The following is a 27,178-nucleotide window of genomic DNA, read 5'->3' on the forward strand; positions in this document are numbered from 1 at the left end:
ATCAAGGAGGGATCTTTAAATAATCCGGCACCCACACTCTCGAGCGATTTGAAGGTATGCTCCACGAATGGTACATTCCCTTCAGAAGAGGAAGCAAAAAAGGACAGCTGGTCCACCGTGACGATTTTTCCTTGATGGGGAAAGCGAACGACACGGAATAAAGAGGAAGCCACGGCCTGCATGGCATAAGTCCAGCTTCGTCCTAGAAGGAGGTTGTAAGTGAGATTAGCGTCAACGACTTCAACCTCGACTTCTACAGTTTTCCCTTCTAAAGAGATAGGTAAACGCGGGAGGATACCAAGTGGACGAGATTCTCTTCCATCGAACGCCTCTAGGGTGGTGGGAGACTGGCTCAGAGCAGGCGAACCAAGAGCCTTCCAACAAGCAACCGACATGATGCAGGTTGAGGCTCCTTCATCAATGACAGTACGGTGAATCGTCTTGCCTTTGATGAGAACTTGTATAAGGAAGGCCACCTGATGAGGTAATCTCTGCGTGAAACCTTTGAGGTCGAAAGAAATGAGATCCGAATCTGCCGGGTCGATGCCACCAATTGCTGATAGCAGGGACTTCCTCTGGGAGGGGCAGCTCTGGAGGACTTCTAACGCGGACATAGCAGACGGAGCCTGAGCTAAGTCCTCGACAATGCTATAATGCTGTGCGGCACGAGCATTGGGGTTATAAGATGACTTCCTGAGTACACCTTTGGGAGGGGGTCGGGGGATCGTCTCGGTGCTGGGCCGTTCAATGTGAAGAGGGCCAGAACTAGACGTGGGAGCGCTGGAGGGGACCTCCGGCTCCTTCCCGGCTGAAGATGGATATTCTTTCGTTCGAGTCGTGACGTGGACGGGGATGGTTCCTGCCATGAATACTTGAGAACCGAACGAGGAAGAGGATTGAGAAGGGTCTGCCACCTGATGCGTCTGCTGGGATGGGAAAGGCTCTTTAAGCACGGCGGGGGACCCAGAAGCACCTTTTAAAAGCCGACTAACCTCGGACCGCCTAGGGCAGTCCTTGGTGTAGTGATCCTCCTCGCAAATGAGGCAGGGATACTTAGGCTTCCGCTTGGCTCCGTCCTCGGTGGGAGGTTTAGGAGAATTTTGCTTAGGTTGTCCGGATTTTTCTTTGGCCTTTCCTTTCTTTTTGCCTTTCGAGGATTTGTCTGCCGCGGTGGACTGAACGGCATTTACCTCGGAGGTATTCCCAGGAATAGATGGGCTCTGAGAAGCATTCTCGTTAGAGGCGTTTTGTTTCTGCTTCCCAGAGTTTGCGGTTGATTTCTTACTTGGTGAATTCACGGAGCCAATAACTCCATCCACAGACGGTTTCGGTGGAGCTTTGGTTTGTCCGTGCCTCGGGGCATCTAGCAAATAGTCATACAAAGTACCTGACTGAGAATATACTAAGTCAAGGTATTGAGCTCGCGCAATCGCTTGCTCTTCAGTTACACACGCCCCCATTGCAATATCTTTGGCAATTTTAGGAACAAAGGACGTGGTAAACCAGTCGGTCAGGAGTTGATCGGGAATCCAAAATTTAATCAAACGACGGCGCCTTCTCCATTCATGTATATGATCAGAGATGTGCGTTGCCGTATCCTGTTTTAGAGACGTGAGCAAATGGGTCCCAGTCTCGTACCGAATGGGTAACTGAAAATGAGTAAGAAAGGCCATAGCCAACGAGTTAAAGTCTGAAAACATACCGCGATGAAGTTCGATGTACCATTTTGCGGCTGAACCAGTGAGGGTCCTCTGGAAGAGGCGCAGTCGGATAGAATCATCAAGCCATGAGTTAGATGAACACCAAAGGTGATAGGTCATTACGTGGGCTTGAGGATCCTCTCCGGCTTTGCCGTCGAACTTTGGACAGTCACCTGGTATTTTGGTCGGAACCGGTGGCCACCATGAGTTATGCAAAATAGGATCATTTGTTAACTTGGACACATCGGGTAGTTCCAACGTAGCCAAAAATGGTAGCTGCGGGTTGAAGGACATCTGTGGCTGAGGGTTCGAGGCGATATTAGGGTTCCACCCAGATTGGGGTTGCCCCCACGAACTTTGTCCAGACGGACCTGGCCCGAAAGGACCGGCCGCATAGGAATTTTGTCCCGATGGACCTGGTCCGAAAGGACCTGGCACATAGGGAGTTTGTCCGTAGGAGTTTTGTCCGTGTGCGGACGACTGTCCCTGTGTTGGCCCCCCAGCTCCCCATGAATTAGCAGCTTGCCCGCCAGGTTGACCATATTGATAATTTTGATAGGGAGTGACCTGTGGTCGCTGATAATTTTGGTAAGGAGTATACTGATTTTGCCCCTGGGGTTGCTGGTAGCCATGTGACTGCTGGGTCGCATACGGAGCTTGGTAGGCAGGCTGCGTTTGATATGGAGGTTGATAACCTGTTTGAGTCTGAGGCCCAGAGTATTGTCCTTGAACCGGTTGAGGTTGGACTACACGTCCCGAAGGTTGACTTGGTCGGATTCGAGATGGACCTGGTTGGCCAGCAGGATAGCCTTGCTGAACGCCAGGTTGTCCATGTGCCACCAAGGGCTGTCTTCGCGGAACGGGTGGTCGAATTGGTTGGATAGCTGGTTGACGCTGAGGCTGGCCAGCTTGTCCAGGTTGACGGTGAGGGTAGACCCCGGGTTGATTTGGCTGTATAGACGGTTGGCTCGTTTGTCCCCCACTGTAACCAGGTTGGGAAGAGGGTTGGGCTTGCTGTACGGCAGGCTGCCCTCTTGGGTATATAGGCTGGGCAGAGGGTTGCGCCCCTTGCCCAGAAGGATTTGTGTTTCGAGGGGTAGGTGGGCCCTGTTGAACATAGGGTTGTCTACCCTGGCCATAAGGATACCCTTGCTGGACGGCTGGTTGATTTGAGGGATTGTAAACTGAGCCAGTTGGTCCAGAGGGGTACCCTGGCTGGAAACCAAGCTGGTCTTGAAAAGACGGTTGCTCTGGCTGCCCAGTAGGTTGATTCTGATATGGGTATGGCGGACCTCCCATGTCCATAGGTTGTTCCTGGTAAGGTTGACCTTGTGGGTGCCCAGATTGTCCTGGGTCAGGCAGGCCATATAATGGTTGCCCTTGAGGGGGCTGCACGTAGAATGACGGGTCCTGATTGGGTGGTCCTATGGGCTGCCGAGGAGGGTCTCGGTTTCCAAAGTACTTAGTAGTGTGGTCATACCTGACATTCAAAGATTCCTCGTTCTCTTCGAAGGGGTGATGAGGGAGACCTGAGATTTCCTCAAGGAACTCACCATTTGCATCGAAGAAGAAAACAGGACCATCGTAATCTGGGTCTGTTATAGGTTCCCCATAAGCATCATACGGTCCTGATCCTGGAATGCCTCCAAGAAAAGAACCAGCTTGAGGAACTTCAGACGAGGGAATCGGTACAGCACTGACGACCGGAGTCGAACGTGCTACACAAACAGTAGGTTGAGCGGGAACTGAGGTGACGGGCGGGTTGAGTTCTGACGTGAGGGGTGGGAAAAGAGGCTGCGAAACAAAAGGGCCGATCGAGGCAGCGAGAGTAGGATCCCATATAGTGGTAGAAGTTGTTCTAGCATCATACCTATCCCTTAGCGATTGATATCGTGGAGGGAGGGGAGATGAAGACGGGATCGGGGTCTCAATGTCTGTGACCGCGGGTGTCTCGATGTCTGTGACTGCGGGTGTCTCACCCGTGCTGGAAGCTGCCCCCTCCATTGGAGATGACATACCTAAAGGGGTACGGGGGGTTTGGGGGGTATCCCAATCTTCTTCCCAGACGGGATTCCAATCCTCCAAGTAATCTGGGTTGCTGGGGGACCGTACGTTAATAGGCTGGATACTCGGTACAATGGGAAGAGTACCGCCTTCAACTGGTACCTCGGGAGCAACAGAGGATTGAGAACCTAAGTCACTTGTACCGGGAGGTGATGGGTCAGCCAGGATGACCAGACCCCTGAGAACTCTTAAAGGAAACTATCGATAAAAGCCTACTCAAAACTTATCGCACACAAGACCTAAAAAGGAGATGTTATCGTGGCCAAATTAATTTTTTAAGACGCAAGGACCAAACTTGACCTTTTCATATTTCAGGAGTCGAGAAAAGGACAAAGATGACTCCAGTCTCCTTCGAATGTTTAATGAGCACGAAGTGACAAGACGCTCACAGGCACCTTTTCGTTTAGGGAGTCCGAAAAGGATCAAAAGTGACTGCTCTGGAACTTCTAGGTAGAGGGTGTGCCAAACTCTTCGCAAAACCACAGAATACTTTTTAGGGTACGGGTGGTCAATCTTTGTGAATGCTGTGTTCACTGCATTGCGAATTGTAGGGCGGCCGACTCGGCTTCTTATGGATAAAGGATAAAAACCTAGTGGGGTCTCCCTATATACTCGACGGTACGTGGGAGCGCAGTCCGTATTAGACCACTATCGAGTCACAGAAGGAGGAATCACCCAACCCAATGTGAAACAACAGTGACTATGTTTTAAGACGCCGGAACACGTCTCTAACCTAGACCTCTAAATATTTGCGTTTAGTTCCAATGCGTTTTTAGATTCATTTGGTTCATTTTATAGTTGATCTTGAGATTAAGTTTCGATTTCAAGCTCTATCGTATGTTCGCTCACAATTACTTAGATGCAATCTATATGCAAAAGAATTTCGTTTCGTTCGATGAATTCTAGCTACGAGAGGGCAGAGAATTTTTGAAACAAAACGAAAACAAACAAACAAGTAGCTAAATGCAACTAAAGCGAGGAAAGGAAACTTTTCTTTTGAAAATGGAAATCAATGAAATGTTCTTTTCCTTCTCGAATTTTAAAACAAGCTACTAATTCGTTTCCTTTTATTGACATAACACACCTAAAGGAATTTGGAGGAACTTGAACACCAAGTAAACTACTTAATGAGAGCACACGAAGTTCCCAAAACACTCAACCAAAGTCTCGAAATCAAAGGGAAACAAGGTAATGCACGAGCTATGTGATCTAAGCTCTGCAAAACAAGCAAGGATTGCAAGCAAGGAGGAAGCGCAAAAGATCACTTGGAAGCACAAACCAATACACTCTAACAATCACTGAAAAAATGCGAAGAGCGAGTCTAGAATGAGCTGGTCAATCAAGCAAACAGGGATCCTTGCGGGAGGCTTGACACACACACGGCCGCTAGATGTCCTAGGGTTCAGAGCGTGAAATCAAATAGAGAAAAGCAAACATCCGATGGACCAGAGTTGCAACCAGTCAATTAGAGACTCAAACACAATCCAGTAATCGCGAAAGTCAGGACGAAAACGTGAACCAAGCAGCTAGAAGGGAAGTTGTTTGCAAACTTAAAACCAAGCAAAACGAAACCCTATGGAGTTGAGCTTCGTAATCAAACAGTTCAAAGTTCAGAGAGTGAAAAACAAGTCATCAGACAAGTGGGGAGAAGCAGGGAAAGTCACAGCAAGAGGTTCAGGAGGTCAAATTGGACAAAAAAAAGTTTTTCAGGCTCAGCGCGGGTAGCCTTCAGCAACTTTGCGCTGACAGGGGGAGGCCTTCAGCAACTTTGCGACGTCAGCGCGGAAAGTCAGGGAAAAAGCGCGCTGCCCTAGGACAAACGAGGTCAGCGCGGATATAAGACACACAGACGCGATGACCAAAATCGCAAAGAAGAGGGGGCGCGATGTCAGCGCGGAAGAACACGAATAAAGCGCGCTGCCCTTGAAAACGAGGTCAGCGCGACTGTTAGACGTACAGGCGCGATGAAGAGAAAACCAAAAGAACAGGGCCGCGATGTCAGCGCGACTGTTCCGAAATAAAACGCGCTGGGAGTAAAAAACAAGGAAAGCCAAAACAAAAACTTCCCAAACCAAAGGCAGGAGCTTTTTAATAATAAAGACGCTTTCCAGAAACACCCAGAAAGTTCATAAGCCACAAAAGACAATCCCAAAAACCCACAAAGAGATCAATCAAAGCCAAACACAAAAGTGGACTCAAAAACAAAAAGGCTGTTCCCCAGCGGAGTCGCCAAATTGTTGAGAAGGTAAATCCCCTCTACGGATAGAGGCGATCCCTACTAGCCCAACAGGGGTCTAGCAACAATCACACAATGCTGCCACGCATGTTCCTAGTTACAATTAGACAAGAAGTAAAGAGCACCTACTTGGATTCCTGCGCTGTCGTTTGTCGAGGGGATGTTTCCCTTGCTCCTTCGCTTCAGCTGGTCATAGTCTTCCGCGATCCCCGCGAACGGACACCTGCACACACGAAGGGAAAGCAAACGCAAGCGTGAAATCTAGTAAAAGTAACTATATGCCTGTCAGAAAAGACATAGTTCACATTTATCCATTGCATAAACAAACGAGAATGGAACAATAATAGCAGTCATCTATTATTAATCAGAATAGAGAAGAGTACAACCAAATGTTCTGACGTCGATAAACTTCTCAGGAGGGATCAGTCAGCATGTATCTCAAGCATTCACCTTTGAGGATGGTTCTCCCAAGACAAACTAGTCTCTCTCTCTCACACAAATGTAACAAACAAACTTCCCAAAGCAATCAATCACTTCCACTCCTAACACACCACACCTATAGCAGCAATCTGAGCACTACAAGCTCTTGTATAATCCAAGCTAAGTCTAGCTATTTTCTAACCAGCTGCTCATGGTAATGGTGGAAGTTTATATAGGAGAAGGAGTCTCCTAAAAAGGTGGAAGGATGAGCTTATCTTCAAGGGGAGTAGTTGCAAAAGGTCGAACAGACATGCCATAGAAGGGAGTCGACATTCACAAAGCTAACAACCAAGCCTGGAGAGATCTGGAAGGCTGGTTGTTTGAACAAATTCGCCCAAACTGGATCAGCGCGGATTGTATGGAGACTGCCGCGCTGTCAGCACATGACAACAACTGAACAAGCCATGTCAGCGCGGAAGGACACGTGAAAGCCGCGCTGTGCGTCATCGCGGAAAAGTGATGTTCTTCCGCGATGGCAGCGCACGAAATAGACTGTGGGGCGCTGGTCATCGCGGTTATTTTAGGAACAGACGCGCTGATGCACAAAACTTTGGAAAAATGGGTTTTTAGCCAGTTCAAGGAGCAAACATTTAGTGATTGTGACTTCTTGGACACAGCAGGGTGACTGACAGGAAGGCAGTGATAAATTACTGTGTAACAACCATAGTGAAACTTCTTACTCTATGGGGGGTCCTTTTTTATGCCAACTGGCTTACCATAGACGAGATGTAAATATTTTGAGATTCCAAAGTGATCGTGAAGTGGGTTAATTTGAGGAATGTTCTAGAGATTCCCACACTTGCGATTTGGATGTACAAGATTAGGATAATGATAAAAAAAAATGGATCTCATTTTCACATATTTATAGAGAAAAAAAACCATGTTGCATATAAATTATCCAATAAAGGATGTGGTACATAGTCAGGCCTAATTTGTTTCTTTGCTTTTGAAAAAGGCATGTTCCAGAGGTCTAGTCACTCAAAGATTTGATGGATTGATTTCATATTTTGATTTTCTGTAAGTATATTTTTGTAACTGTAGATGTAATTATAGTTTATTTTTATGCTTTACATGAGAGACGGAGAAGAACAAAATCATTTTTATTTTGTATAACATACGAACATGAATTATTAGCAAAGATAAATAGCGGATAGTGAAGAGACAAGCCAAGAGTGGGTGAAGGCCCTCAATAATATGTAGTCTCTCCCTCAAAACAAAGTGTGGAGGGGATTCCATTATGTGACCCATTGACGTGACGATCTTGTTTCTTCTATTGTGGTGACTATTGGAAGAAAAAATTGTGAAAATGTGTTTGAAGAAGTAGGGGTGTTCGGGAGATTTAGGGTTTTTTGCTTGTGTTGTGTGGGTAATTCTCCAACTGTAACCTTTATTCAAGGTATTAGAGAAATTTTGAGGTCTAAATATGCCTCAAAACGAAAATGTACAACCAAAATCAAGTTTATAATAACCGATAGGATTTTCTCCAATTGTAACATTTATTCAAGGCATTAGAGAAATTTTGAGGTCTAAAATATGTCTCAAAACAAAAATGTACAACCAAAATCAAGTTTATAAGAACCAATAGGATTTAAGATAATTACGTTAACTATGGGGGATGATTTACCATTTTTGGAATGAAAAAGGAAAAAGATTAAAAAATAAAAAAAATAAAATAACTACTTTTTCAACTAGTATTTTCAACTTATCTACTTATAGTTTTACTCAAATTTTCAGCAGAAGCACTCATTGGATGTAGAATTTAATTCCACATCCAAAGAGTATCCATGTTGCAGTACTTTGACGAACCTTTCTACACGAAAAATGAGAAATACATAAAAACATGATTGCAATCATATTTTTTCATATATTTCTCGTATTTACTATGGTATGGTCCATCAAAAATATGCAACATGGGTTCATATATTTATTATATTTACTATAGTATGTTCCATCAAAAGTATGCAACATGAGTACTCATTGGATGAGGAATTAAAGTTTGCATCCAACGAGTGCCCTCACTCAAAATTTGAGTAAAACCGTAAGGAGATATCTTGAAAATACAAGTTGAAAAATAGTTTTTTTTTTTGGCTAAAATTTGATAATATAATCTAATCTTACTCTATTATTTCCACTATTATTTTATAATATTTTTTAGGAGGCTCATTTTAGACCTGAAAATTTATCTAATAAATCAATAACAAACATTGAAAAGAATGATCTCCATCTTGAAAGTAGAATATTGATGTTTGACATAGAGCATGGGTTCATAAATGTTGCGAGGTACCTTGCTCAGAGAAAAGCCCTTTATAGAGTGGACGACCGAGTGGTTGTTAGTACACTGGGGATGGACTAAATGGCTTCATAAGGTTTCTCCCTACTTCTGTAGTTTTTCTAGCTACTATGAGTGAACCGAGTTAAGAGAATCTATAATGTATACTCATAGAAATTGATATGCATGTAAATATCAATATGGCGTGTGGTTGATATAATAAAATTAATTTTTGTCAAATTTTCTTTGAATTTGCAAAGGAGATTGAAGAATTAACGAATAACGCTAAGAGACAATGTGTTTTATCACACATTATTTCTACCATTTTTGAGGCGCAGGATTTGCAGAAAAATGATTCCTTGAGTCAGCTAGAGAGCATCATAAACTTTCATGTTTTGTCTCTTGCAGAGGAGGAAAAAATTCATACAATTGTAATTTTTTTCTGCGTAATTTGAAAATTTCCAAATATTTAGATTAGTTATGACATAGGTATGAAAAGGAGTGACAAATCTCTAAAATTCTAGACTAATTAGTTCAAAAAAATTAATAGTCACATGCAATGTACATACAATGTCATAAAAAATGGATCGAATGAATTCAAACATTATAGTTTGGCATAAAAGGTTAAAAAAAAAATTCCAATTTTAGTAAAACTGAACAAATTTAACTTACTTAAACATGAATATCCGATATAAGCGTTCATATTTTGTTTAATTGTTTGATTTCCCTTATGTATCTATGGAGCGACTTTGTTCAACCAGTCTCATAGAGTTTAGAAATAAAAAAAAATAAAATTCATTCAATAACAATTAGGTATTTATGTAAATTCCAGTTTTCACAAGGCCGCATGGATTTGATAAAAGATATTTCTTTAGTCACCATGCATAGTTGTTAGAGTTTTGGTTAACTAAACTATTGCCTCCCCTCGTTAAAGCTAATGCAGAATGATCGTAGTTTGTTAGTTTTTAAGTTTATTTAAGATATTTTTTTGGGGTAATAGATAAAAAATATCAAACTAATAATTTGAATTTTTTTGTCTCAGAGGTCTTCAAAATATATATAGTGTATGATATGTTAGAATACTGTAATCATTCCAACACTTTTCACCAACTACATTAAATGTGAGTCTCACAACTTCTGGATATTTCTTCTAGTTTTTTTCAAGAAGCCATTGCCACCAATAATCTGATGATAGTCTAGGCGATCCATAAGCTTCTTCTCTTTGTATAAATATCAATCATAGGTAATCAAATAGTCAAGTTGTTGTTCAGTTTGTGTTACTTTGATTTGGTATCAGAGCCAATGCATTGGTAATCAAATAGTCAAGTTGTTGTTCAGTTTGTGTTACTCTGATTTGGTATCGGAGCCAATTCGAGCATTGGGAGTGTGAGAGCCTGCTGTGTGTGAGTTTGAAGCTGAAGAATAAAGTGTGAAACTATGATTTCGAGGTTGAGATTTGAGAAAAAAATTGTTTGCAGTGGGTAAAGGTTCTGGTGAAGGGAAAACTAGGCGAAGGAGAAGTTTTCTTTTGTGTTGGTAAGAGAGGGAAGAGGAAACCGGGTAAATCATTAGTGGGCTGTGCTCAAAATGTTGTAGTGATTGATTGATTGTGCTCTAGCAACATTTTGCATAATCTGTGATAAAGAATTATGCTTGTAATTTTTTTAAATCAAAGTGTAGGCAATCTAGGTTGGGAATTCGAGGTTTTTTCATTGTTGACATATTAAAATTTGGTTAATGTATATGTTTTGAAGGATTCCCTTATGTTTTTGGTTTAACAAAATCCATTAGGCCAATTTGTTTGTTTGTAAAAATAGCTATGTGCAAAGTCTGCGAAAACTTTTTTCAACTTGAATTAAAATATACATATATATGTGTGTGTGTGTGGGGAGTTTTTTTAAGGGGTTTTGTGATAAAGTATTTTTTAGGGTTTTGATAAAAAGTTAAAAAAGGATAATTAAAAGAAATAAAAAGGGGTTTTATTGAAAAGAAAAGTGCCATATTATCCAATGATATTTGATAAAATTTGATAAAATGTTGACTTGTCCTTGAGGGTTATATGTGTGATTAAGATATAGGGAAATTAGTTATTGAAGTTGTGAAAATTAGCCTTTTGGTGATTGGTACTTGAGGATTCAAAATTTTAGGGCCATGGATAATGCATTGGTGGAATCTTATTTATCTGATTCTAACATGCTAGATGGTGACAAATATGCAAATTGGAATCTTAAGATGCAGACTTGATGAAAAGCTACAATATATGGACGATTGTATCTAGAGTTGAAGTCAAGCCAGAGGACCCTCAAGCCACAACTACAACACTTCAAGACTGGAAAGGACGAGAAAATAAAATGGAGGTGCTTTTGCGGATGTCTATTAAGGACAAAATTATTCCACACATTAGAGAGTGAAAAACATCTAAGGAGATGTGGGACACTCTCAAATGTTTGTATGAGATGAAAACTACAAATCGAATATTGTATTGAAAAAGTAAGATTCTTTCGATTAAGATGGAAGAAAATGAAACTATTAGTCATTTTATTTCTAAAATTAAGGATCTAAAAGACAAGCTGGGTGACATTGGTGAAACAATATCTAGTACAAATTTGGTTATTGTGACATTAAATGAAATGTTTGATGAATATAATATGTTTATCACCAGTCTTGTAGTTAAAAATAAGGCTCCTACATTTGATGAGTTGGCAGATATACTTATGCAAGAAGAAGAGTGGAGAAGAATCTTTAATCAGAAATCTCCCAATTAAGATTTAACATTGACGGTTAAAGGGAATAAGTCATTCAAAGGAAAATAGTGGGGGGAAAATAAAGGAAGAAAACCATAGGTAAAATCTTTTCAAGGTGCACCTTCACCAAGGTCAAATGCCAAATCAAGTAGAGATGATATATGTTATTACTATGGAAAGCCTAGTCATTTTGCTAAGAATTTCATGAAAGGAAGTTATAATCAATTTAAACAAAGAAGGCATACAGGAAATTATGTTAATAGAGATGAGACATCTAGTCATGATTTTAGAAATCTTAAATTATTTGTCTCCAATCCTAATTTATCAGTAGAAATTGATGATGATAATGCTTGGCTCACAAATTTTGGTGCATCAACCCACATGTCATGCAAAAGAGATTGGTTTGATATATATCATGGAGTCAATAATGGTGCACATACCTATTAGGAGATAATAGATCACATGAAATTAAATGATATGGTGATATAAGTGTTACTATGCCTAATGGACAAGAAAAACAAATTCAAAATGTGGTGTACGTTCCAGGATTAAATAAGAACTTAATTTCAGTCTCTACTATTACAAATCAACATTTGAAAGTTGAATTTCTGAAATCACATTGTTTGGTATAGGTTATGTAGGGAACTACAAAGTTGTTGCAAAAGGAAAGAGAGGTGGAGGATTATACAAGTTGGATGTAACGAAGAATGGAATCAAGATTTGGCATCAACATGCATGTCAAATATAGAGCTTTGGCATGAAAGGTATGGACACATAAATCATAATGACCTAATGTTACTGCAAAAGAAAATGATGGTATAAGGCCTTCCAAATATTAAGGGTGAACACTTTGAATGTGAAGGTTGTGCACTAGGAAAACAACATAGGGAATAATTTCCTATACATGAAGATAGAAGAAAATGTGAAATATTTGAGCTAGTGCATACTGATGTATGTGGTCTTATGTAGACTAGGTCACTTGGTGGAGCATATTACTTTTTTATATTTATTGATGATAGCGCTAGATACATATGGGTGTACTTTAGAAGAAATACAAGTGATGTCTTTGAATACTAATCCATGTGGATATTGGTGGCCACCCTCCTATTCCACTTGGACCCCCAACACTGTCTCTTTCAGTTTTTCAGTTTCCTTAATTGTAGCACCATTTAATATTTTTGGCAGTTTTTCGGGTCGTGAACTTATGGAGCTGTTTTGAGGCCCTAAACAATGTTTTTAGGGAAAATGGAGAGTCCAAAATTAACCTAACTAAGTTTACTAATCTATTTTTTCCTACTCTTTGAGATCTTCGAAAAGAGGTATTATGATAGCCAAACAGAGATCGTATGCCAAAGTTACATCCTCGGGAAATTGATGTACCAATTTACCCAAACGGGGCCCACAGTTTTGGCCCTTCATCTCCTAGGGTTAGGTTTCTGGATGTTTAGGGTTTTCAATTGTTTCTAAATAATAAATAGGTCTTGGAGCATCATTGTAACACAGTTCAGTGGAATGTAGCCGTGTTGACGGTGCTGAACCTACCAAAATTTAGGGGATCGCCCCGGAATGAAATCCCAACTAGACCTCACATCATTTGGTATGGGAGTTTGATCCTGTATGATGGCCCAGTTGCCATTATCTTAAATGTTTTCCTTAGCTCTTGCTTGTCATCACATGAGAGTGGTCTTCTTTGTCTTTGAGTAATAATGTTCACGTGCCTGGTGATTGATAGTGTTACTTGTGTCAAGGTTCTTTTACTGTAGAGCAAGAGGGTGGGAGTGAGTCCCAAGTCAGATGGGAGGAAGCCCAACTATGTTAGGAAAACACAACACAACAAGACGTGCACATCCTCCAGAGGAGCAATCTACACGAATGCAACAATCACAATGAACAAGGGAAGATAACACATACAACACTCAATGGACAATCTGCGCAAGTGTGACGACCATTATAGCGAGTTTATGTGAAATTTTCTATCTGGTGTCCAGGAGGTAACCAACACAGGCAGGACATCATTAACAACTTATGCAACACCTTTTCATTAATATATGTGCTAAAACAACTGAATGAATTCAAGTGTTAAACACAGGATAAAGAAACATGTATTACAAGTGTTTAAGACAAATCGTACAAACAGTTACAACCATGTGTGAAAATGTGATGGCTCGTTAGTAGGATTCTGAATTAAGCGAAAGTTCTGAGACACATCGATACACTATAGATAACTAACCCTATAGATGGGGTGTTGGAGCCACTACTTACTCCTCAAAGAAACGATTACAGACTCTCAAGGCAATGTGGGAGGAGCCAAGGTGAAAAAGTATTTTGCATGTACAAATGAGCGTTATTTATAGCCAAGGGTAAAGCTGCTCCTTATGACTGTTCAACTTCACTCATGACTGTTTGACTTTCATGACTCTTCATATTAAAAATGGGTCTCTTGGACTTCCACATTACATTACATTGAATTACATAGTATGGCCCATAGTAGTGGTGTGGCCTGACATGACTCATGACATGACTCAACATAATAGCGGTGGTATGTTCATGCTGCTACTGGTGTGCACGTTGAGCTACAGTGCTGCTAAGTGATGGATGTCCTCTTGGTGTATCATAGCTTCACCTGCTCATGGAAAGGTGTACAGAGTCCTAGATGGTCGTTGGGTTTGCTTGATGTTGCATTCGCACGTTGCTCCTTGATTTTACTTTGGCATCCTTGACATGTTCGTGTGTCCACGAAAATTTCATGTCTGTCTATTCATCCATGCGTGAACACATATTCACATGTTCGTTTGTCCATTCGTCTGCGAACACATCTTCACATGTTCGTCCATCCATCCGTATGCGAACACATCATTGCATGGTCATTCGTTCACGACCACATCGCGTTGGATGGATCATTTGTTTGTCTGTTCACAAGGATGTGATCTTGCATGTATTCTCCTCTTCTCATCCCATTTGTCATCACGTCATGTCTGTTCATGTACCTGTATCTACAGTCGCTCATGACGAGACGACATCAAATCCATAAATATCCTAGTCTACCATGATGCATGATTGTTTTCAGATGCAGGTGACTAGGAGAGAGGACAAGGTTATGAAACTACACGAGGCAAGTTACGAGCTGGGATGCAGGCTCCAGGCACTGCTAGTGAGAACTGCACAAGAGTCACTAGTAGGAAAATAAGGGAAATATAGATCGAATGAATTCAAACATTATAGTTTGGCATAAAAGCTAAAAAGAAAAATCCAATTTTAGTAAAACTGAACAAATTTAACTTACAAAAACATGAACATCCAATATAAGGATTCATAGTTTGTTTAATTGTTTGGTTTCCCTTGTACATCTATGGATCCACTTCATTCAGCCAGTCTCACAGAGTTTGGAAATCAAAAAAATAAAATTCATTCAATCATGATTAGGTATTTATGTAATTTCCAATTTTCACGAGGCCACACAGATTCGATAAAAAATATTTATTTAATCACCATACATAGTTGCTAGAGTTTTGGTTAAGTGAATTATTGATGTGGTATATGGATAATAAGTTTTGGTTAAGTAAACTATTGATGTGGTATATGGATAATAAATTAAACATTATTTTGGAATTGAGCGGTCATATTGTTTATCTGCATAGATTTGTTTTCAATTGTATGGTGGATGAAGGTTTATTTTCAAGGCTTCACTTCGTCCTCTCATTAAGCACATTTAAATTCCATTTGTTGCCTCCCCTTGTTAAAGCTAATGCAAAATGATCAATATTTTTTGGGTAATAGAGCAAAAATATCAAAATTATCATCGCAAGTAAGTAATTGTAGAATGATCCTTTGAATTTTTTTGTCTTCATATTTATTTAATATATTTAACGGTTTTAGAGGTAATAGAAATATATATAGAGTGTATGATATCTTAGAACACTGTAATAATTCCAACCACCTATCACCAACTACATGAAATGTAAGTCTCACAACTTCTAGATAATTCCTCTAGTTTTTTGAAGAATCCATCGCCACCGATAATCTAGGCAATCCAGAAGCTTCTTTGCTTTGTATAAATATCCCTCATTTGTACTTAATTGATCAAGTTGTTTTTCAGTTTGTGTTACTTTGATTTGGTATCTAAGCCAAATCGATCATTGAGAGTGTGAGAGCCTGTTGTGTGTGAGTTTGAGAAATCTTCATGTCGCAGAGAGGGTGTGCCTATGAGAAATCACATGAGAGCATGCGTGTGGGAGCAGGTCAAGAATCCAAGAAAGGAAGATAAGGAGGAAGACTAGGCAGAGGCACTAGAGCTTAAGATTCAAGGACTGAAGTGTCAGGCAACAAAGATGAAGAATAAGTATATTTGCAGTGGGTAAAGGCTCTGGTGAAGGGAAAACTAGGTGAAGGAGTTGCATGGAAAAGTTTTCTTTTGTGTTTGTAAGAGAGGGCTGAGGAAACTAGGTAAATCCTCAGCGTGCAGTGCTCAAAATGTTGGAGTGTTTGATTGATTGTGCTCTAGCACGATTTTTCATAATCTGTGATGAAGAAATTCGCTTGTATATTTTTTAAATCAAAGTGTGGGAAATCTAGGTTGGGAATTCGAGGTTTTCTCATTGTTGACATATAAAATTTGGTTATTGGATATGTTTTGAAGTATTCCTTTATGTTTTTGGTTTAAAAACATCCATTAGGCCATTTTGTTTTTTTGTAAAAATAGCTACGTGCAAAGTTTACGAAAACATTTTTCAACTTGAATTAAAATAATATATATATCTATATATATATATATATATATATATATATATATATATATATATATATATATATATATATATATATATATATAGATAGATAGATAGATAGATAGATAGATAGATGTTAATGGAGTTTTTTTAAAGGGGTTTTGTTATAAAGTATTTTTAAGGGTTTTGATAAAAAATTTAAAAAGGATAAGTAAAAGAAATAAAAAGGGGTTTTATTAAAAAGAAAGGTGCCATATTATCCAATGATATTTGATAGAATTTTATGACTTGTCCTTGAGGGTTTATATGTGTGATTAAGGTATAAGGAAATTAGTTATTGAAGTTGTGAAAATTATCATTTTGGTGATTGGTACTTGAGGAGTCAAAAGTTTAGGGCCATGGATAATGTATTGGTGGAATCTTATTTATCTGACTCTAACACGCTAGATAGTGAAAAATATGAAAATTGGAAGCTTAAGATGCAGACTTTGATGAAAATCTACAATATATGAATGATTGTGTCTAGAGTTGAAGTCAAGCCGAAGGCCCCTCAAGCCACAGTTACTACAATTCAAGATTGGGAATGACGGAAAACAAAACAAAGGTGCTTTTGTGGATGTCTGTTAAGGACAACATTATTCCGCACATTAGAGAGTGAAAAACATATAAGAAGACGTGTGACACTCTCAAATGTTTGTATAAGATGAAAACTACAAACCTAATATTGTATTTAAAAGATAAGATTTTTTCGATTAAGATGGCAGAAAATGAAACTATTACTAATTTTATTTCCATAATTAAGGATCTAAAAGACAAGCTGAGTGACATTGGTGAAACAATATCTAGTACAAATTTGGTTACTGTGACATTAAATGAATTGTTTGATGAATATCATATGTTTATCACTAGTTTGGTAGTTAAAGAGAAGACTCCTAGATTTAATGAGTTGGCAGGTATACTTATGCAGGAAGAAGAGTGGAGAAGAATCCTTAATCAGAAATATCCCAATTAAGATTTAGCATTGATGGTTGAAGGGAAGAAGTCGTTCAAAGGAAAATAGTGGGAGAAAAATAAAGGAAAAAACCCTTAGGTAAAATCTTTTCAAGGTACACTTTCACCAAGGTCAAATTCCAAATCAAGTAGAGATGATGTATGTTATTACTATGGAAAGCCTAGTCATTTTGCTAAGAATTTCATGAAAATAAAGTCTAATCAGTTTAAACAAAGAAGGCATATAGGAAATTATGTTGATAGAGATGAGACAACTAGTCATGATTTTAGAAATCTTAAATTATTAGTGTCCAATCCTAATTTATCAATAGAAACTGATAATGATAATGCTTGGTTCATAGATTTTGGTGCATCAACCCACATGTCATGCAAAAGAGATTGGTTTCATATATATCATGGAATCAATAATGGTGCACATATCTATTAGGAGATAATAAATCACATGAAATTAAATGATATGGTGATATAAGTGTTACTATGCCTAATGGACAAGAAAAACAAATTCAAAATGTAGTGTACATTCCAGGATTAAATAAGAACTTAATTTCAATCTCTACTATTACAAATCAACATTTGAAAGTTGAATTTCTGAAATCAAATTGTTTGGTAAAGGTTATGTAGGGGAACTACAAAGTTGTTGTAAAAGGAAAGAGAGTTGGAGGATTATACAAGTTGGATGTAACGAAGAATTGGAATCAAGCTTTTGCATCAACATGCATGTCAAATATAGAGCTTTGGCATGAAAGTTATGGACACATAAATCATAATGATAGGCTAATGTTACTACAAAAGAAAATGATGGTAGAAGGCCTTCCAAATATTAAGGGTGAACACTTTGAATGTGAAGGTTGTGCACTAGGAAAACAACATACGAAAGAATTTCCTGTACATGAAGATAGAAGAAAATCTGAAATATTTGAGTTAGTGCATACCGATGTATGTGGTCCTATGCAAACTAGGTCACTTTGTGGAGCATATTACCTTTTTATATTCATTGATGATAATGCTAGATACACCTGGGTGTACTTTATAAGAAATAAAAGTGATATGTTTGAGTACTGATCCATGTGGATATTGGTGGCCACCCTCCTATTCCACTTGGACCCCCAACACTGTCTCTTTCAGTTTTTCAGTTTCCTTAATTGTAGCATCTTTTAATATTTTTGGCATTTTTTCGTGTCCTAAACTTCTTGAGCCATTTTGAGGCCCTAAACAACGTTTTTAGGGAAAACGGAGAGATCAGAAAAGTCCAAATCAAGTCTACTAGTTTGTTTTTAGCCTACTCTTTGAGATTTTTGAAACGAGGTATTATAATAGCCAAATAGAGATTGTATTCCATAGTTACATCCCTGGGAAATTGATGTACAAATTTACCCAAACGGGTCCCATAGTTTTGCCCCTTCATCTCCAAGGGTTAGGTTTCTTGATGTTTAGGGTTTTCAATTGTTTCTAAATAATAAATAGGCCTTGGAGCCTCATTGTAACACAATTCAAAGGAATGTAGTTGTGCTGACGGTGTTGGACCTGCCAACATGTTATCACCTAGATTGACTTCAAGCTGAAGGGAGGCAGTGCTAGGGTAACCACAAACCGATCTTAGCCAAGTAGCTAGCCCTACTAGGCTGGGAGGGGGCTCTCTCCGTAAGGATCTCAATCAAGATGACTAGATCAGGTAAAGGATTTTATGCTATGTATAGTAGCTCAAAGGTTTGGATTTAATTTGTTGGTGTTTTGCTGGATTAAATGGGGCTAGGCAGTTTAGGTTTGGGAAATTAGGTCAAAAATGTAGGGTGTTCTATGGGGTAAGGTAGGTGTTACACAGTAACTTGTCACCGTCCCTGTTACCCCTTCTCCCGCACATTGGAAGACTTATTCTGGGACCTGTGAGAAGTGACATAACCTGAAAACACTTGCATTGTATCCCCTTAAGTATGTACTTCATATGCCCTGAAGACACCTTCTGCAAAATACCCATAAAAATAGCCCTTTTTCCATTGGCGCAGTTCCACTATGTATCACTCGTGCCAATGGAGGAAATCCTCCAAAGAGGGCGCACCAGCTGGTGCTTTGTCCTAGGGTTGCACTCGCACCAGCCCAGTTGGGTAAAGTTTTTAACAAACAAACTTACGAAGGTTCTTCCTAACCTATTCATGAACTGATTCCATCTTGAGTTAGTTCAGTTGGGCTTCGAATCTCCATAGAAGGGAAGTAGTTCTCCACCTCTCATGGAAGCTTCTTAGTGATAAAGCCAATCCCATGAATCTTGTGGATGACCCTAACTCCTTCTCCTCTATCTATAAAAGCTTGTCCTTTTGCCTTTGACAAGTTAGTCTCCAAGTCCCAAATTCTAAGTCTCAAAGTCTGAGAATTGCCAAGTTGATGCTACAAGGAGCCTTATTCATTCCCATGAGGCTAAATCGTAAGTGAGGAGATTATTATCCAAGTGACCAAGGAGAGAGAGGCTTGTTCCCCATTCCCAACAAGCTTTGCAAGGCATGTGTTGCTGATCACCCAGCCAAAGGAGGATTTGACGTAAGAACTATGGTTGTATTCTTCTTTGTTGTTTATCAATAATAGACGACTATCATTATGGTTCCACTCTTATTATCTTTGTAATGATGATTGAGTTATATCCTTTCTGACTGATATAGAGAGTTGCATCTATTGGATTTTATGCTTGTATTTGTGTCGTTCTTTGCATGTGCAGGTGTCCGTTCACGAGGATCGTGGGGATTGTGACCGGCCGGAGCAAAGGAAAGGGAGTGACGACTCTTCTACAAATATTAGCGTTGGAATCCAAGTAGGCCCTCATCATCGGTCTTTGATTTGCAATTAGGAACCTGCATGTTAGTGTTGTTTGATTGTTGCTAGACCCCATTTGGGCTAGTAGGGATCGCCTCTGTCCGCAGAGGAGATTTACCTCCACAACAATTTGGCGACTCCACTGGGGAGTTGGATTTTTGTCTTGTTGTTTGTTTTTTCTTGCTGTTTGATTTGTAAACTTTAGATGGAGCCTGAAGTACATCCAGATAGCCTTCGAAACGCTATTGCTCCACATTAGCAAAGTAGATCAATGCCACTTTAGTCCATCTGCGATTTGGTTTACGAGCTAAACGGCTTGGAACTTGCCTTGTTTCTTGGTTGTTTCTTGGTTTCTCCTGCTTGATTAGCTTTCTGGGTTGAGTCCCTGTATTGCTTCTTGCCCCTTGGTGTACCTGGGTACTGTTGACATAGCTTTGGCTTGTTTGTTTTTATTTTTCCATAGCAAACTCAGTTGGCGCTGTTTTATAGCATTACAATCGTGCCAGTTGGCGCTTGCTGCACATTGACAACCCGCACCAATACCTAAAAGTCGCGCGTTTCAGCCTGACAATCGTGCCAGGCCTGGGAACTTTTGAAGTTTGCTTGGCTGTGAGCCCTCTGAGCTTAGTTTTTGTTCTGGGTACCTTTTTTAGACTACTTGAGTGTGTTGGAGTGTGATTTGACTGGCTTTGATCTTTACCCTTTGGGTGTTTGCTTTTTTCTATCAATTTCACATTTCTAGCCCTAGGGCATCTAGTGGCTTTGTGTGTCGAGCCTTCCTTAGGAGTTTTGGTCTTCTATTAGTCCAGTCAACTTTCTAATTGCTCCCTTGCACTTTTTCAGTGGTTGTAAATCATTTTATTGCGTTATTTGGGTGACTTGCTTCGTCTTCACTTGAAGTCCACTTCGTCTTACTTTGAGCCTAGATTACACGGCTCATTGGTCTCTTTGGGAATTTTCTCATTCTTTGGAGGTTTGATTTGTGATTTAGGGAAATGAATGTGTTTTCATTGAGTGAAATTTGTGTTTTTACTCTTTTGTTATCTTTTCTCAAAGTTGTTTAGTGCATTTTGCCATCAACAAAAGAAAAAAATCTCTATTTCTCTGTATTAGTTAATGAGAATTAGAACTTTTCGTTTTGATTAGTGATTAGCAATCTTAAAGAAAAGTTTGTTAATTTCCATTAGCTGCATTAGGGAAGTTCTTTGTTGTGTTGTGATCATTTCATTTGCGTGAAAGCCCTCAAACCCTCTTGTAACTAGCATTCATCGAATGAAATGACATATTTTGGCATATAGTTTGCATTTAGGGAATTTTGAGAGATTACATACAGTAGGGCATGAAAACTAAAACATAATCCAAGATCAACTTTAAAATGAACTGAATAAATCTAACAATGCATTGGAACATAACGCACACGTTTTAGAGGTTTAGGCTAGAGACTTGCTCCGGCGTCGTTAAACCTAGTCACTTTTGTTTCACTCAAGGTTGGGTGATTCCTCCTTCTCTGACTCAATAGTGGTCTAGCACGGACTTGTGCTCCCACATACTGTCAAGTATATGGGGAGACCCCACTAGGTTATCATCCTTTATCCATAGGAAATCGTGTCTGCCACCTTACAAGCTGTAACGCACCGAACACAACATTCGGGAAGATGGACTGCCGTACAGAAAATCCTTGGTTTTCATACGATTGCCAAGGTGTATATGCAATTTTACGGATTGTCTGGTAAACCGTTTGCCTAGTTCTCCAGAGCAGTCACTTTTTGATCCTTTTCGGACTCCCTAAAAGAAAAGGCTCGTCTGAGCATTTGCCACTTCGGGCTCATTAAACATTTGAAGGCGACTAGAGTCATCTTTTTGTCCTTTTCTCGACTCTTAAAAAATGAAAAGGTCAAGTTATGTCCTTGTGTCTTAAAATTTATTCGGCCACGATTCACATTTACCCGATTAGACCTTGTTTGCGTTAGTTTGAGTAGGGTTCTTTCTCGTTTGTGATGGCAACTTTTCCGGAGTTTACCAACCCAGGAATCCCCTCTGATGGGAATCCTGGTCATTTCCCTCCTTTTGGAAATGTTGGTGCTTCTTACATGGCAACGCTGTCCCTTCCTAGGTTAACTGTTGGTTTGCCTGTTTGGTTGTTCCCAACCTCTTTGGTCCCTACCATCTCAACTGCTGGTCAATCAGTTCCTCCACCCGAACAACATCATGTTGATTCTAAGGTGAACCTCTCCACTTCTTCGCCTATTTCTGCGTCCTCACCTTCTACTTCTCCTAGTGAAAGTCTGGATTCAAGTAACCAGGTGGCTAAGAAGAAGAAGAAGAAGACGATGAAGAAGAAGTCTCCTAGGCGAGAGGTTAAAAGTACAACTCAAGTCGAGCCACCTTCCGCTCCTCCGCGGAAGGTCAAATTTCCTTGTAGATTGTGCAAGGATGACCACCTTCTTCGTGATTGTCCTGGCATACCCAGGATCCTTGAAGTATGGTCTCATGATCCAGCTCACCCCTCATCGTCCTTTGAAGCTCATGGCGATGCTACCCTATCAATTGACAACATTCAGAAGAAAGGGAAGATTCGAATCCCTTGTAGACTATGTGAAGGCAACCATCCCCTTCACCTTTGTCCGTTCATGGATAAAGCTTCCGCTGTTTTGGAAAGTCTTACAGCTTCTTCACCCCAACTTCCTGTTGGTTATCAGAAGCTCTCTTCTGACCCCCTCCCTGTGGACAACGAGATTGACTTAGATTCTTCTCTTGTCTGTCCTCCTCTCTCCGAACCTGGCTGTGCCAAGCCTGCTCTAGACCAACCATTGGTCGGAGAGAGTATCGACTTGGGTTCACCACCTGTTGATTACTCTATTCTGGAGGAGCATCATGATTCTACTGCTCATGTTCTTCTCGTCTCGTCAGATTCCCCTGAGTCTCAAAACGACCCTCCTATCCTCGCTGATCAAGAAGGTCCTTCTTCGGTTCCTATAGAGCATCGGGGCAATCATACGATTCCTCCACCAAGTAGTTTGGTCGTCTCCTTCGACTGGAGTCACCTGACTACTTTCCGCCATCCATCCCATGTGCCTTTCCAAATTACAGTACTTGCCTATGATAAGGCAGTACCTGGCACTGTTTTGGATGAAGGTGTGTCTGTCAGTATTATGCCGTCCACTACTTGGCAAGCTTTAGGTTCCCTGCAGCTTGGGCCGGTCGCACAAAATCTGTTAGCATTTAACGGGCACACCAATCAACCTCTAGGGGTCCTCCCAAAATTTCCTATTACTTTGGGAGGAAAAACCGTCTATATGGACGTGCTGGTTGTCCAAGGTGCTTTAGATTTTAGTCTTCTCCTTGGCCATAACTATGTTTATGCCATGGGGGCCCTTGTCTCTTCACTTTTCTGTGTGGTTTGCTTTCCACACAACGAAAGAATCATGACTATAGATCAATTATCGTTCTTTAGTCCCACGGTGCCTCCTGCGCAGCTTCCACCCCCTCCTGGTTTTTATCCACCGGTTGTGTCTGCCCCACCGCAGGTCAACTACGTGGCTACTTACCCCGTGCCTGTATTCCATGATGATGCCGTCGTGCATAATGTCCTGGGGGAATTGGGTCTTGACTTCCAAGATGTTGTCCTTCCACCGTGAGTGACATTCTTGGAAGCGATGACTTCTTGTTCATTATGACGAAGTTCGTTCGGAGCATAGTTCACTTTCCTATGTCAAGCTCCTTAAAAAATGAAACTGGGTCTGGTCGGAGCATAGTTCACTTTCCTATGTCAAGCTCCTTAAAAAATGAAACTAGGTCTGGTCAGAGCATAGTTCACTTTCCTATGTCAAGCTCCTTAAAAAATGAAACTGTGTTGGTCGGAGCATAGCTCTTATCCTGTGTCAAGCTCCTTAACGAATGAAATTAGGTGTCACGAGGATAGTTCTCTTAAGTGTGTCAACCTTGTTAAAATAATGAAACATGAGCTCGTGCAATTTGAGTGCGATCACAATATTGTCAACCTTCACTCCATTTTCAATGGACTAAAGCTTGGGGGGCATGTACCTCGAATTGAGACATCATGTTGGGGGGGCATGCCCGTTTCCCTTGTTTTCAAACATAGTTTTCATGTGTATGTGCTTTTAAGCTTGCATAAAAATAAAATCCATTTCCAAGCATAGTTTGCATAAGTGTTGTCATGTGTGCTTTTAAGCTTGTGTAAAAATAAAATATGTGATTAAATACATTTCGCATTGGGTCGTTTGTTATGCAACTGATACATTAGATTACATTTGTGTTAGACATCTGCATAGCATATAAAAACATCATCACATGTAAAAGATCCATCCAAAATAGGCATATGTATATATGTGTTGAAATGTTTGCACAGCGTGCATCACATAGATCAAAAAATATACATGTTCGTCTTAATACATCCGGAGACGACATGTCTCTCAAAAAATATGCATGAAAATAAACCCTAGATGTCTAATCCCTGTGGTGCTCATGATAGCACGTCACCGCACGCACTAGGCGCTTCAAGAGACGGTGGATGCGACTGGGCACTCCCACTGTATATCTCTGGTACGCCGGTGGGACATCTGCCAGCTGGGCATAGTCTGGAATCCCCCGGGCAAGCCCCTCGAGGTTCTAGATCAACTCTCCTCCCTCGACACCCTCTAGCTGGTTTCTCCTTGCAATAGGAGACATGCCAGCTGGGCGTTCTGGGCCAACATCTGCATACACAAATAATTGTTGTTAGAACGAACATGTATTAACAAAAAATCATAAAACACAAAATTAAAATGAGGTCATACCTATCTCCTCGTCCCAGTCCTCCCCCTCTGGCAGTGGGAGGTTAGGGTCACCAGTGAAGTCTGTCCCCACATACGGCCAGTCCTCCACCACGATCAATTGGCGGCGAAGCCACCCAAAAAACTCAGGTCTAAATGACATTTGCTGACCACCCCCCCTCTCGGCATCAGTGCCACCCAACGAGCCAGCCTCGGCTCTCAAGGTGCCAGGTCAGGAACAAGGGCCCCTTGGCCCTGGAAGAGTGGCACATGTTCCAAGAAGAACATCACCAAGATGGAGCCATACCCGAACTGTTGCAGCTTGCCGCGCTTGGCCTTCGTTAGCTACCTCTTCATATTGGTCGTCACAGCTGACGCCCAATTGAAGACCGTTGAACTAAGGCACTCTGTCACCAAGATCAGGTGGTTCTTCATAGCTTCGTGGGGCGCCTGTGCCCACGCAGCTCGTGTAATGGTGAATAGTAAAACTCTGAGTGTCAGTTCCTCAACAGTGGGGATATCCACTTTCGAGCTGCCTGACCCATATCTTGCCCTTGGGCAAACTTGAGCCTTCACCTCTTCCATCTTCTCTCCAGATGGCCTGCTACCAGTCAATCAGGGCACCGGCCCTCGTCGCGACAATCCAGTAAGGAAGTAGACATCAGATACATCTAAATCTAATATTTGGTCCTGTATCCGGAACACCTGTTCCTGTTCATCCCATAAGTTGATCAAATACTGCAAGAGCTCTGGCTGAGCTCGTAAATAGGATAGTAGGAAAAATTTCTTGAGCCCACAAGCTCTGAGAGCTTCCATGCAGCCCTCATCTGCTAAAGCCAATGTGTCCACTTGGTCGTGTTCTCTTTCCTTCCATACGATTGCCATTTTTGCCTATTTCCCTGCAATCACAAGGTCAAAACATTGAATTAGATCCTTGGAAAATTTAAAAATGCAGTGAAAATTGCTTTAAATCGTTAAAATTTGAGCAAAAAACCCACGCGGCCGTTGGCACGACTGTTTCTAAAATAGTCGCGCCCATGGGTTCGTGCCTTTAGGGAAAGCTGCCCCATTAGCGCGGGTCCGTGCCCGAAACCGGTGCCATGGGCGCAACCCTCATTTTTTAAATCCCTCCCATAAAGGATGAAAAAGCAATTTAAAACAAATTTGAAACAGACAAAAATGGAGTAGAGGAAGAGGCCTCTTACCTGTCACTGACAGCGCTCCGAATGGTCACCTGGATTTGTCGCAATCGACCCTTGAAGATCGCACACCAAAAGCACTAATGTCACTCTCAAGAGGTAAAAGTGAAAAGTAATTTCTTGTTTTTACCATTTTCACCCATTTTATAGCTTTTTGACCCTCAATAGGTTTTAAAAGTCTTTTTATGAATATTTTAATGTATATTTGTGTCAAAAATGGATTTTACACTGGTTTTTGTGCAGCGACAGGTGTTTTTGAGGTTTAGGCGACAAAACGAGTTGTATTTTATACCATTTTCAGACTCGGTAAATACACGAAAAAGTCACCATGGAGTCATCTTTTTTCTCTTTTTTGACTCGCTAAACGTGAAAAGAACGCTGAGTTATTCCTCTCGACTCATTAAATGTAAATGAGAGGCAGTCGTCTTTAAACTCTTTTCCGACCGTGTAAAGACGAAAAGATCATCGAACCCTTGTCGTTTCAGGTTCGTTAACGGTTACGAAGCGACGTGGTTTCGATCGCTTTTTTACTTTTTCAGGTCGAAATCACTACTCATGAAAAGTACTCCTCGATCGTAATGATCGAGCGGTTCTTTCGAGCACTGTTTTATACTTTTTCGGGCTCGAGAGACACAAATTTATGAAAAAGGACCCCCCTTGGAGTTTACTTTTCCACTGTCTTTTCAAACTCTCTAAACATGAAAAGGCGCCGAGTTTTTCCTCTGTCAGGATCGTTAAAACTTTATGGCATTGGATTCCGTTGAAATGACGCTCACAAGCATATGCTATCCCCGTCAAGCTTGTCGATAAAAATAACTGGGGTACTCACCAGAAATGGTGGGGAAAATGGAACCACAACTATTGTCATGTCGGTAGTATGTCGCTCTTGAACATGGCACTTGTCTGCATTCATGTCTGGGTGGGCATATCTCATCTTGTTTTTACACTTGCCTCCATGGGTTTGGGTTATCCTGTTTGACCTCTCATCTGCTCATTACCTCATCACCATGACCCTTGATCATTTGATGTCAGATACTGCCAAGTCCACTGTCGTGCCGCCAATATGTTCAAGAGAAGTTGACCTCTGCAAAATACTCAACCTCCCTCTGATGCCTCACATAATCCTAATTCACAATACATTCTTATCTTTCTATGTCTCGTGTCGATGATGTGGGAA

General features: G+C 40.7%; 1 protein-coding gene across 1 annotated transcript in view; it reads left to right on the top strand.

Annotated features, from left to right (window-relative positions):
• Positions 1 to 24,627, top strand: part of LOC149184986 (uncharacterized) — a 30,365-nt gene extending 5,738 nt beyond the window's left edge. The window contains exon 3 of the mRNA XM_089415505.1: positions 24,523 to 24,627. Within this exon, the coding sequence (XP_089271631.1) occupies positions 24,523 to 24,627 (105 nt within the window). The remainder of the gene's footprint in view (positions 1 to 24,522) is intronic.
• Positions 24,628 to 27,178: the final 2,551 nt, after the last annotated feature.

The sequence above is a fragment of the Pinus tabuliformis genome, chromosome 3_2 (genome assembly GCF_031772625.1).
Source record: "Pinus tabuliformis cultivar Carrire ecotype Pingquan chromosome 3_2, CPIR1, whole genome shotgun sequence".
Lineage (NCBI taxonomy): Eukaryota > Viridiplantae > Streptophyta > Pinopsida > Pinales > Pinaceae > Pinus > Pinus tabuliformis.